The 13,196-nt window shown below is 38.9% G+C and overlaps 1 protein-coding gene across 1 annotated transcript in view; it reads left to right on the plus strand.

Moving 5' to 3' along the window:
* The window catches only part of LOC124721855 (elongation of very long chain fatty acids protein AAEL008004), a 142,601-nt gene extending 129,793 nt beyond the window's left edge, over nt 1-12,808 (plus strand). Inside the window, exon 8 of the mRNA XM_047246989.1 lies at nt 11,058-12,808. Within this exon, the coding sequence (XP_047102945.1) occupies nt 11,058-11,222 (165 nt within the window). The 3' untranslated portion in view covers nt 11,223-12,808. The remainder of the gene's footprint in view (nt 1-11,057) is intronic.
* Nucleotides 12,809-13,196: the final 388 nt, after the last annotated feature.

A 13,196-nucleotide genomic window follows, 5' to 3' on the forward strand; every position in this document is an offset into this window, starting at 1 on the left:
TTCTTCCCCCAAAAAGGTCCACTTTTCTTTTAAGCCTGTTCACAAGTCTCACTTCTTTCGCCATTTTTCTAGTTTTCGTTTTTTGCACTATTGATTCTAGTTTGTCCTGAATATTTTGTATTGTAACCATTTTAAATATTTTTATTTCTATACTTGTAACTTCTTTCTCTACATTTGAATCAAAATAACATAATGATTTTGTTCTCTTGCAATTAATTGGTTTATCTAGAACTTCTTTGGCTTCATGTGTAAACTATTAACATTGTATTTATATTCTGTTTGTGGACTATTTGTTCGAGTTAATCTTTCACTAATTTTTCTCCGAATAAATATTGTACTTTCATTCTTTAGGCTATTTACAATATACTTTTGAAGTTTTGTTTCAGTTTTGAAGTCTTCATCACTATCAACAATCTCTTCTTTACTTGTCATATATACACCTGTAAACACAATTTAATGCTCACTATGGATCACTCTTCTGTATTCTCTGACGTCTTGTGTTTTTAAGGCTGTTTTTGCCTAATTATTGTGTAATCGATTAATGATTTTAATTGAAGTGTATTCTGAAGCCGCGTATATTTATGACTGTCTTAATGCAGACAAAAACCGTTTAAAATTTATAGAGAATTTTATTCAGATGCGTTAATTAATTTTATGTCATTATCATTTACTGCATTTTCTCTATATGGTCCTACTACTTAATTTCTCACTTGTCTCCTTGTTCTACTATTGAAATCTTCAGCAATAATCACTTTTCTTTTATTTCCTATTTTCCTCTCCGCTACGCCATCCAGTTTGTTAAAGACATCTTTGTTACGATTTGGTTGATATTAACTTATTGCATAGACTCCTGTTACAGCAATTTTGTGGCCATATAAAGTAATGTCTACTTTAATCAAATTTTCGTCAATAAGTTACCAACTTGTAACATATTTCTGTAATTTTTGCCGTATAATTTTCATTCCTCAATTGCCAACAAAGATATTATTCATCTGTCACCCGGAGAGTTAGTATTCTGACATCTCTGTAACGGTTACCTCTTAATCTTTCTTTCTGTCGCAATATATTTTCAAACTAAAATCACGGACGGTTACGCACAAGAAATGTATAATTGAAATAGGCTGTAATCCTCAATATATTATTGTTTCACAAGTGTTGTACAACTATTTTCGCATTATTAAGGTTCTGCTTCCGTAGAAATCACGTGCACTAAGTAACACAGACGTGAAATATGACTAGTATCATAGACATGTTTAGTTCTCACTGCCACGTAACTGATGGTGGATTTGCACGTGGCTATTACAACAAAATAGTAGCTAAATTCCTCGGGTACTGCTATTTGTTTACAAATATCGAAATATTGTGTAAAGAATGAACTGTAATACAGAAACTAGACTTACCTGAAATTATTGCTTTATTTTAAGTATGACATAAATAGCATATTTAAACCGACAAATTGGTTTTATATATTGTGAACCATTTCATTTGTACTTGTATATGAGTCGTTAATAATTGTAGAAGCGTGATATTTTATGTGGACACGCTGCAATAAGCATACTAGCTTTCTTCTCTGGCGTTAGAATCGTGATCCATGGATGCATAATGTGTTTCGCTATTTCTGTATCTGTTACATATTGCCAGACAATTACATCAACCAACAGACTACATGAATTACAAGCTATAAATTCTGGTACGAAAAATCGGCCGAAAGTAATTTTTCGATGTACACTTTGACTTTCATGGTGAATAGTTAACTTTTCTTACAATGACGATTTTTAGTGTTTTTAAGTAGATAGAAGGTGAAGAGTGTGTGACATAACCTAAAGCATTTGCTGACACGTGCTGTCATAAATTACGGTCTCAAAGTTAGATATTTACGTATGTAAGTTACTAATGGAACTAACCCCGTCTGTGGAAATGGAAGCTGCTTACTTTAAGTAGTTACCTCGACTGTATGAGACGCTCAGATTTACCAGGTATGCAAAGCATAATGAGTTAGGGAGAGCTGATGAACCACATATATGCTATACGAGACATCGTTGCATTTCTTTGCAGTGTTAACTTCCTTTCGATGGCCAGCTCGCTATTTGGAAGGGAGGGGATGCTATTCATAAAACAGGTGATCTTTAGTCCCATTGTATGAGAAATTGTTTTTAAAGTTGAAATTGGTCGTACAAGAAACTTCTACTTTCTGTTGTGAGACGTGAATGGCATCAGCGATTATCTGAAATACAGATGGCTAACCAACACCAGTATGGGAAGCGTCGATACTGAAAATTATACATTACAAACTTAACGAAACTCTTGCAAAAATCACAGTTAAACATTTATTTTGTCCCCCAAAATGGAAGAGATTAGTTTCCATTCATCCACACCAATAGATGTAATAGAGTTAAGGTTGAATAAGTCGTGTCAATAGGAAATTTAGACTGGTTTTGTGTCCTTGTTTGGTATAAATTGTCAACTGTCAAGTCCTTTTCGTCATATCGCTCTTTCAATACTTGTGCTGTGATATCATCTCACTTCAGTACACCTACATTGCTTTCATCATAATAGACCCATTCCTTTTATTTCATTAAATTTAAATAAATTCATCTGTTTAAAATTATTTTTCAGGTTACTTTTTCGTACTACATAGTTCTCAGTAAGTGTATACAACATTTAATTAGTTAAATAATGAAACACAAGTACAAACGAAGTGCTGTTTCTCTCGCCTCTGCCTTCACATTTTCGGCTAATAAACCGAGGTGCGAATAAAAGTTTCATCTTGCTTTAGATGGGGTTGACGGTAAAGCCTATTTTTCCCCTCTCGTGACCTCTCGCTCGAGAACGGAAATATTGTGGTGAGCACGTCTCGACGGTAGGCCTGTAACTTCCAGAGAGAAACTAATTTCCAGAAACTTATTACTGCAGCAATTTGAGTGCACCTGGGAGACACCAGGATGAATCTGGCAGAGGGAAGTCAAAGCACCAACACGAAATACACACCGCAACCTCACAGCCGCTCGCTCTGCCGTTCCGCTTCCCACAGCTTCTTTAAGGCGTGTTAACTTTGTAGACTTCATCTCGCTTGCTAAACAACACAAAAAATGTAAACCATTTAACAATTTATAACTCTTAGTTATTGACAAAAGATTCATTTTAATCTATCTGACAGGGATATTAATTGCTGCCCTTAATATGACTGTGTTTTTTACCAGCAACGACTTCAGACATTGTAAATAGCTTGTACCTACCCAGTTAATAGTTTGTAAAAGTAGCTGAAATCAGACATCGTATCATATTTTCATATAAACCTTCGACACGACGATCAATTTCTTCTGAAAATCGTGCGCCTTGACTTTACGGAAAATTTTAGTAAAGCATCTTCACATTTCTTGCATGAATATGAAGTTAATTTTAATTGAAAATATCAAATGACTCAACTAATGAAGGAGATTTGTAGGGAATAAATTCTGAACGCATAAAGCAGTACATATTTACAAAATGTTCATTTGTGAAAATGACGTTAAGCTTCCGACGTCGCTGCAGATAGCTGTATTTTATTTATAAGTAAGTAACTGTTCCTTTAAAAGTAAAATAAATAAGTGAAATATAAATTATTATATGAATGCGATGTGATAGATCTTTTTTGTGTGGGGTAGTTGCTCTGCTTTGTCGAGATACTGGAAGAACTTTCATGTAATGACATGAAACACATTTTTAGCCCAGTTCAGTTAATATAGCCTGAGCTTCGTTCCGCTCTTCGTGTAATAAAAAAGAAACTTTCTACAGTCTGTAAATCATCCTACTGCCGTACTATTCAGAATGACCCTTTCAGTCTAATCTTATGCAACCCATGCTTTTAGGCAATAATTGTAGCAAGCATAGGTCCGTTACCTTAGCCCGGGATAATATAAGGACATATTATCAAGGAGTCGGTGATTTGAAAGGGCACGGCCGATTTCCTTCCCCATCCTTCCCTCCCCCGAGCTTGCGCTCCGTCTCTAATGACCTCGTTGTCGACGGGACGTTAAACACTAATATCCTCCTCCATTTACAGCTTTTACATATTTCTGAAAAATTATGGCTGGACACAACAGCTGTACGTCACTTCATTATAATTACGAGTTTTAGTGGGAGAACGGACCGTCTTCAGATTTAAAATATACTTGAGGATGGTCTGTTTGACGGAAACGTAATTTTAATTCAGCGACATACAGGTATTGCGTCGTGATGATGAAGTGGCCCTTCGAGAGGAGTATATTTATTTATTTATATTTTTCTCATTTGTTTGATGTCTTTAAAAACACGCGTGAATGTAATTGTGTGGTCCAATATGTAAGATTTGTAAATGATTTTTACTTGAAATCTATAATTGAAAGAGATTTAAACATACACTTTGATTTTTGACTGTTGAGTTATTTAACTATTTTAGAAAATTATTGCTAAATTGGTTTTACTTTTACGTAACTCGAAACGGAGCAGTAAAATCAGCAAGCATAATGGACTGATTTACTTCCAAGAATATAACTTCTAAATGAATTTATTTGTACTTTAAGAGCATGGGCTCAAATACTGAAATTATTGTGAACCCACACAATGCTCGAAGAATACTTCTCTTACAATCATATTCAGGTTGTGGTAGTCGAATCCTGGCTCTCGGCGTATGCTAAAATGTAAAATCTTAAAACTAATGTTGCTCTCCATTGCGTCTCCTTGCTGTGAAAAAAAAGTTTGTTGAATGTTAAAGCGGGTGATCTCTGAGCTTCCGCTATGATTTCGCTTTATAGGTCGACGCGTAATGGCGTGCGTTGAAGCAGCGGCCGCTAAAATTGTGGAGCTGTAAACGTCTTGAGAAAAATTAATTCAATGCAAGGAACATGACAGAGCGCTCACTGTACTTTGAAATAACTCACATATAAACTTTAACGTACTATATTAACAACCACTAACCTTCACGGTACAATATGTCTGCTTCCTATTACTAGAAACAAGCGAGGAGAGAGGGAGAGAAGAACAATCTAGGAGCGTTCTTCTCCCTTATTAATTGCATAAAAGTTATTCCCACCTTTTTGGTGGGAATTTAAGGAGGTGGGACCTGGATAAACTGAAAGAACCAAAGGTTCTACAGAGTTTCAAGGAGAGCATAAGGAACAATTGACAGGAATGGGGGTAAGAAATACAGTAGAAGAAGAATGGGTAGCTTTGAGGGATGAAGTAGTGAAGGCAGCAGAAGATAAAGTAGGTAAAAAGACGAGGGCTAGTAGAAATCCTTGGGTAACAGAAGAAATATTGAATTTAATTGATGAAAGGAGAAAATATAAAAATGCAGTAAATGAAGCAGGCCGAAAGGCATACAAACGTCTCAAAAATGAGATCGACAGGGAGTGGAAAATGGTTAAGCAGGGATGGCTAGAGGACAAATGTAAGGATGTAGAGGCTTGTCTCACCAGGGGTAAGATAGATACTGCCTACAAGAAAATTAAAGAGACCTTTGGAGAAAAGAGAACCTCGTATATAAATATCAAGAGCTCAGATGGAAACCCAGTTCTAACCAAAGAAGGGAAAGCAGAAAGGTGGAAGGAGTATATAGAGGGTTTATACAAGGGCGATGTAATTGAGGACATTATTATGGAAATGGAATAAGATGTAGATGAAGATGGAATGGGAGATATGATACTGCGTGAAGAGTTTGACAGAGCACTGACAGACTAAGTCGAAACAAGGCCCCGGGAGTAGACAACATTCCATTAGAACTACTGACGGCATGGGGAGTGCCAGTCCTGACAAAACTCTACCATCTGGTGAGCAAGATGTATGAGACAGGCGAAATACCCTCAGACTTCAAGAAGAATTTAATAATTCCAATCCCAAAGAAAGCAGACGTTGACAGATGTGAAAATTACCTAACTCTCAGTTTAATAAGTTACGGCTGCAAAATTCTAACGCGAATTCTTTACAGACGAATGGAAAAACTAGTAGAAGCCGACCTCGGGGAAGATCAGTTCGGATTCCGTAGAAATATTGGAACACGTGAGGCAATACTGACCCTACGACTTATCTTAGAAGCTAGATTAAGGAAAGACAAACCTACGTTTCTAGCATTTGTAGTCTTAGAGAAAGCTTTTGACAATGTTGACTGGAATACTCTCTTTCAAATTCAGAAGGTGGCAGGGGTAAAATACAGGGAACGAAAGGTTATTTACAATTTGTACATAAACCAGATGGAAGTTATAAGAGTCGAGGGACACGAAAGGGAAGCAGTGGTTGGGAAGGGAGTGAGACAGGCTTGTAGCCTCTCCCCGATGTTGTTCAATCTCTATATTCAGCAAGCAGTGAAGGAAACAAAAGAAAAATTCGGAGTAGGTGTTAAAATCCATGGAGAAGAAATAAAAACTTTGAGGTTCGCCGATGACATTGTAATTCTGTCAGAGACAGCAAAGGACTTGGAAGAGCAGTTGAACGGAATGGATAGTGTCTTGAAAGGAGGATATAAGATGAACATCAACAAAAGCAAAACGAGAATAATGGTATGTAGTCGAATTAAGTCGGGTGACGCTGAGGGAAATAGATTAGGAAATGAGATACTTAAAGTAGTAAAGGAGTTTTGCTATTTGGGCAGCAAAATAACTGATGATGGTCGAAGTAGAGAGGATATAAAATGTAGACTGGCAATGGCAAGGAAAGCGTTTCTGAAAAAGAGAGATTTGTTAACATCGAGTATAGATTTAAGTGTCAGGAAGTCGTTTCTGAAAGTATTTGTATGGATTGTAGCCATGTATGGAAGTGAAACATGGACGATAAATAGTGTGGACAAGAAGAGAATAGAAGCTTTTGAAATGTGGTGCTACAGAAGAATGCTGAAGATTAGATGGGTAGATCACATAAATAATTTAGGAGGTATTGAATAGGATTGGGGAGAAGAGGCGTTTGTGGCCCAACTTGACTACAAGAAGGGATCGGTTGGTAGGACATGTTCTGAGGCATCAAGGGATCACCAATTTAGTATTGGAGGCAGCGTGGAGGGTAAAAATCGTAGAGGGAGACCAAGAGATGAATACACTAAGCAGAATCAGAAGGATGCAGGTTGCAGTAGTTGCTGGGAGATGAAGAAGCTTGCACAGGATAGAGTAGCATGGAGAGCTGCATCAAACCAGTCTCAGGACTGAAGACCACAACAACATTTAAGGAGTTTACTCCTTCATACTAAGATTAAATTTAATGTTTGCTATAAAACAGGAAAATTTTACGCCACCTATGCGGTCGGAGAAACACACAAGGTTCGTATACATTTATTTCGTTGCGAGATACACTTCTCGTCCCAGGTTTTTTCTTTTTGTTTACGACACAGTTGTCGCTGGGACGTCACAATGATTTTTGGAAAAAATGAGAACTTGTATTTTACTGGCTAGAGAAGAGCACGACATCAATAGCTAAATATTGAAAGCACAAATGAACACACAAAATCATCAGATATAAATAATGTGTTTATAGCTGCAGTTGCTTCTCACACATCAGCAAATATAACAGTATATTCTGGAAAAATATCGACCACTGTAATGTCATTTTCATCACACTTGGACTTGGCGAAAATGATGTAGAGTGTGCAGAAAAATCTTTGGCATATTAATGCAGAGCGTGTAGTCGTTTACAATTTTTTTTAAGGAAACCAAAGGCTATGGATTATCAGTTGAAACTATTACACTAGATTGATGCTACGCACTTAGCTGCATGACATTTATTCTTTTATTGATATCATAGCCCACAGTTTATGCGAGGAAGTTGAATGAAGTACGTTGATATATTACTGTGTTATTGAGAACCGAGAGGAATGGTATTAGAGGTTCAACGGTTGTGTCACGAACGCCATCCGGACGGAAAGTTGTCGTCTCAGTGTAAACGACGCCTGCATGAAAGTGCGTAACAGGGAAGGGCACGGCTCGCAACCGATCATACAACAGTTTGTCAGTCAAAATTAACGGCTTCTGTTTGGCGCTATTCGACATAGCCCACACATCAGCATATAGACTGACAACTCAGCCCGGGCGTCTCTTATATTGTGATGCTGCACGCCCGTCAGTTTCATATAACAAGACATCGAAGGTTACGATTTTGATACGCGGCTTAGTCGGAGAACCTTACACAATGTGGACAATACCACGTAGCTTCCGTAGCACATATATCCAATTTCCCGACTAATAACTACACTCCTGGAAATTGAAATAAGAACACCGTGAATTCATTGTCCCAGGAAGGGGAAACATTATTGACACATTCCTGGGGTCAGATACATCACATGATCACACTGACAGAACCACAGGCACATACACACAGGCAACAGAGCATGCACAATGTCGGCACTAGTACAGTGTATATCCACCTTTCGCAGCAATGCAGGCTGCTATTCTCCCATGGAGACGATCGTAGAGATGCTGGATGTAGTCCTGTGGAACGGCTTGCCATGCCATTTCCACCTGGCGCCTCAATTGGACCAGCGTTCGTGCTGGACGTGCAGACCGCGTGAGACGACGCTTCATCCAGTCCCAAACATGCTCAATGGGGGACAGATCCGGAGATCTTGCTGGCCAGGTTAGTTGACTTACACCTTCTAGAGCACGTTGGGTGGCACGGGATACATGCGGACGTGCATTGTCCTGTTGGAACAGCAAGTTCCCTTGCCGGTCTAGGAATGGTAGAACGATGGGTTCGATGACGGTTTGGATGTACCGTGCACTATTCAGTGTCCCCTCGACGATCACCAGTGGTGTACGGCCAGTGTAGGAGATCGCTCTCCACACCATGATGCCGGGTGTTGGCCCTGTGAGCCTCGGTCGTATGCAGTCCTGATTGTGGCGCTCACCTGCACGGCGCCAAACACGCATACGACCATCATTGGCGCCAAGGCAGAAGCGACTCTCATCGCTGAAGACGACACGTCTCCATTCGTCCCTCCATTCACGCCTGTCGCGACACCACTGGAGGCGGGCTGCACGATGTTGGGGCGTGAGCGGAAGACGGCCTAACGGTGTGCGGGACCGTAGCCCAGCTTCATGGAGACGGTTGCGAATGGTCCTCGCCGATACCCCAGGAGCAACAGTGTCCCTAATTTGCTGGGAAGTGGCGGTGCGGTCCCCTACGGCACTGCGTAGGATCCTACGGTCTTGGCGTGCATCCGTGCGTCGCTGCGGTCCGGTCCCAGGTCGACGGGCACGTGCACCTTCCGCCGACCACTGGCGACAACATCGATGTACTGTGGAGACCTCACGCCCCACGTGTTGAGCAATTCGGCGGTACGTCCACCCGGCCTCCCGCATGCCCACTATACGCCCTCTCTCAAAGTCCGTCAACTGCACATACGGTTCACGTCCACGCTGTCGCGGCATGCTACCAGTGTTAAAGACTGCGATGGAGCTCCGTATGCCACGGCAAACTGGCTGACACTGACGGCGGCGGTGCACAAATGCTGCGCAGCTAGCGCCATTCGACGGCCAACACCGCGGTTCCTGGTGTGTCCGCTGTGCTGCGCGTGTGATCATTGCTTGTACAGCCCTCTCGCAGGTCCGGAGCAAGTATGGTGGGTCTGACACACCGGTGTCAATGTGTTCTTTTTTCCATTTCCAGGAGTGTATTTAAGCCAACCGAGTTGTTAATCATCACAACAAATACTGTGTGTGGATAACCTCCAGAGTGTACATCACAGTGGGTCATAAACATATTGATTGGACTCGCCAGCAGTTATCTCAGCAGTCCCAATTGCTTGGTAGTAATTTGATGGGAGCCCTACTCTCACTTCCTCCAAAACGAATTTCCATAGTTGATGAAGTGCCAGTGTTGGACCACTGCAGGCTGTGGTTTCAACATGATGGCGTTCCACTACACACGGTGGAATCCGTTTATGACCATATTCATGCCGTGTATCACGACGAAGGCAAAGGAAAGAGATGAACCTTTGCCTGAGCTGATATTACACCACTAAACGTTTCCTATAGTGTTGTTCAAAACAGATTGTGTCGACAAAGGAGACACCGAATCCTGATCGCCTTAGACAACTGTTAACCTCGAAGTCAGACAGTCTGTCAAGTCGTTGAGGTTGTATTGTTTGTAAACTGCGACTAAAACGCTTTACATAGCTTTATATCGACTACGGAAGTAATTATTTCGTAGTGAATAGAACAAATTTCTTAGCCATGGATCGTAATATCGTCACCCTATTCTAGCCAAGCTTCATATAGTATGAGTGTTCTTTGGAATCGGGTATGTAACCTTGTAAACTAAGCGCATCCATAATAAACAATACCAAAACGAATACAAGGAAAAAATACTATATATATATATATATATATATATATATATATATATATATATATATATATATATATATATATATATACAATCTTCCACCACGCCCGTGCTAAATTAGATGTTACGAATCCTGGCTTCAGCTGGACATTTAATGGCTATACAGATCCTTCTTCTAGTCTCTGTGTGCCCTTAGTGTTGTAATTTACGTGTTGTTTGCATCATGGCCATTTTAGAAGTTCTTTCTGTTTGCAATATTGAATTCAGAGTGTCACTAACGATTTCTGCTGTTACCCAGGGCATCCTACAACTCAGTTGATTCTACTGCCTTGCTCTGCGAAGAGGGGCCATATCATGAATAGTCGGACTGCATAAAATTAGATTTTAAAGCAGCTGCACCACTCTGTATAAGACACTGATCATGTGGAGTACATCTACCTTAAGTTCTAAAAGCAGTGTCACCGTCTGTATAAACTAGTTTTGGTTTCTATCCTAAAATTCATGGTCCCAAAGAATAAGAGTGGAATTCGATGTAGGACTGTCAGTGTCCTCAACAGAGGATTAGTTGTAGAATTACACTACATAAGCTTATGCAGAATCATTGGGAATTGTATTTATTGCTACTGATAATCTACCAGGTAATTTTTTTCCTAGCGTTCATTTTCAATAAAAATGCTGACAGCCAGCTGCTACAGTTTATTAGTTACGTTGATAAGAATTAATAATGTAGACTTGATAGAGTTCACGCATTTAAAGGTTGTCTCCCCTTGTTACAGGTGCAGTTCGTTATCGTATTCCTGCACAACATACAGCTGCTCATCTACGACTGCAATTACCCCAAAGCCATCGTCGTGCTGCTGGGAGTCAATGCTTTGTACTTCCTCTACCTCTTTGGTTCTTTCTACCGACGCACGTACAAGAAACAGCAGAAGCAGCAATAACAGAGACAAGAGACATCTTTCATGGTTATGTGCAATGAACAGTTTAAATGCAAGTGACGGTGGTTTCTTCGTGGAAGGGATATTTCTCAGAGAAACTGAAATTTGTGCTTTGTTCTATAACTTTCATAAAAGTTATTTGCCTGAAGTGATTACAGGACAACTTAAAACTTCAGTTACACAATAACTCTCATAGTATCATAACTTTTGCAGCGTTATACAAGAACAACGTGCGCTGGACTATGAACTACTACTTCGAGAAAAGGTGAATCGAATGTACAAAGCTTCTGAAACTTCATGTATCAGTTCTGCGAACAGCACGTATATAAAGAACTATTTGAATCCATACTTAGGCTTAAGAGACGTTCTTTTCACGAGCTGGCTGGAATATGACAAAAGTCATTTTTGATCGTGTACATTCCAACAATAGTGAACGATGTTCTCAGTTCTTCGTTAAATGAAGTAGTCCTGAAATCTGTTGAAAAGGTTCACTGTAAACTTTCAGCAGATTAAAAAAAAATCTGATATGATTTAATATTTGCAGCTTTTATACATATATTTCAGGATGTTCATTGGTATCATGTAAATAATAAAATCACCATGAATTCACCATGAATTTTATGTTGGTAACGTACATGTAGTTCTGGTAATGTAGAGTAGAACAAAGAAAAAAACTGACTGTGAGTGAAACAACGTACATTGCTACTTCTGATTATACTGTACTACTTCTTCTCACTTTTGGTTTCTGGATTATTTCGTTTTACGCTGTACTTCGCTAATTTCATACCCCGTGTGCCTTCTGAATTATTAGTGCATGATTCATTGCTCCTGATCACACCGAAGATAAATAACGTTATGAAAGGGAAAAACAGGCAATTCTAGTGACAGAGTTGCAGACCTAGTCTGGTGTGTTCGTGGAGTTCTGTTCGGTTCACAAACTAGTGCTGTCTCTCTGATCTTTTAATGAACGTCCATTTTTCAATATTTGCTTAAATTACCTGGTGGGCTATCATCGGACTTAGTAATATTTCTGATAAAGAAAATTTCGACAATTTCTTATTCTTGGTTGTTACACCACATTTATACGGTCATCTTGAACTAGATCAACATTCGTCAAAAGGGACCCCAAGAGCAAACAGACTTTACCTATTTTTGCAGAAAACCAGGTGTAGTGCAAGCAGCAACTTTTCAATTAATGAAATTTATTATTTCGTGTGCAAGTAGTGTCATTTGAAAAATATCTTTAAGAACAAATGGACTGAATAACTGAAATTACAAGCTTTGTTTTACAGTGTTTTTCTTTAGAGCATACTATTAGCAGTATGAGATTATTATTCGGCAAATTACTTGCTACGTAGTACCTTATTTGCCAACTGCATAATTTACATTTACAACCACTTATATCTACCCAGCCAGTCTCTATGTATAAGTACGTAATTTGGAACCGCTGAAAAAACATACAACAAAATTCATGCTGACTATAATTTATATTAATTTATTTTGTACATTTATAAACTAGTTTTGTACAAATTTTCCATGCAAGAAGTAAATCTGCTTCTGGTAAAGATACAGATTTTGATTATAGAGGTAATGTTCATCAAGAATGCCATATTTCTGATAGTAATAGTACAATAACTATTAGTTTTGTAAGAAATGATAATTTTTGTAAAGAATAATAAATTATATTAACTTGTATGTGGCCTTTTAATATTTTAATTATGGGACCCACTACGAAGTAAAATAGTTTCTACCGTTGTTACACAACAGAAGTTTACTTATTTGTTTCCGTACTCCTCTATCATCTGGCCATAGCTCATAACAGAATTTATCAGAATTTTCTCTGAGGTACAGTGTTTCCGGTGGTGTCGATATCGTCACAGAAATCATTAAAATTGATAGTTAATTACTTATGTGTTTACACAATGTCACGGGATGTATACATACAAAGGCGATTTTTTTCCAAGGTCAGATCAATCG

The sequence above is a fragment of the Schistocerca piceifrons genome, chromosome X, assembly GCF_021461385.2.
Source record: "Schistocerca piceifrons isolate TAMUIC-IGC-003096 chromosome X, iqSchPice1.1, whole genome shotgun sequence".
NCBI lineage: Eukaryota > Metazoa > Arthropoda > Insecta > Orthoptera > Acrididae > Schistocerca > Schistocerca piceifrons.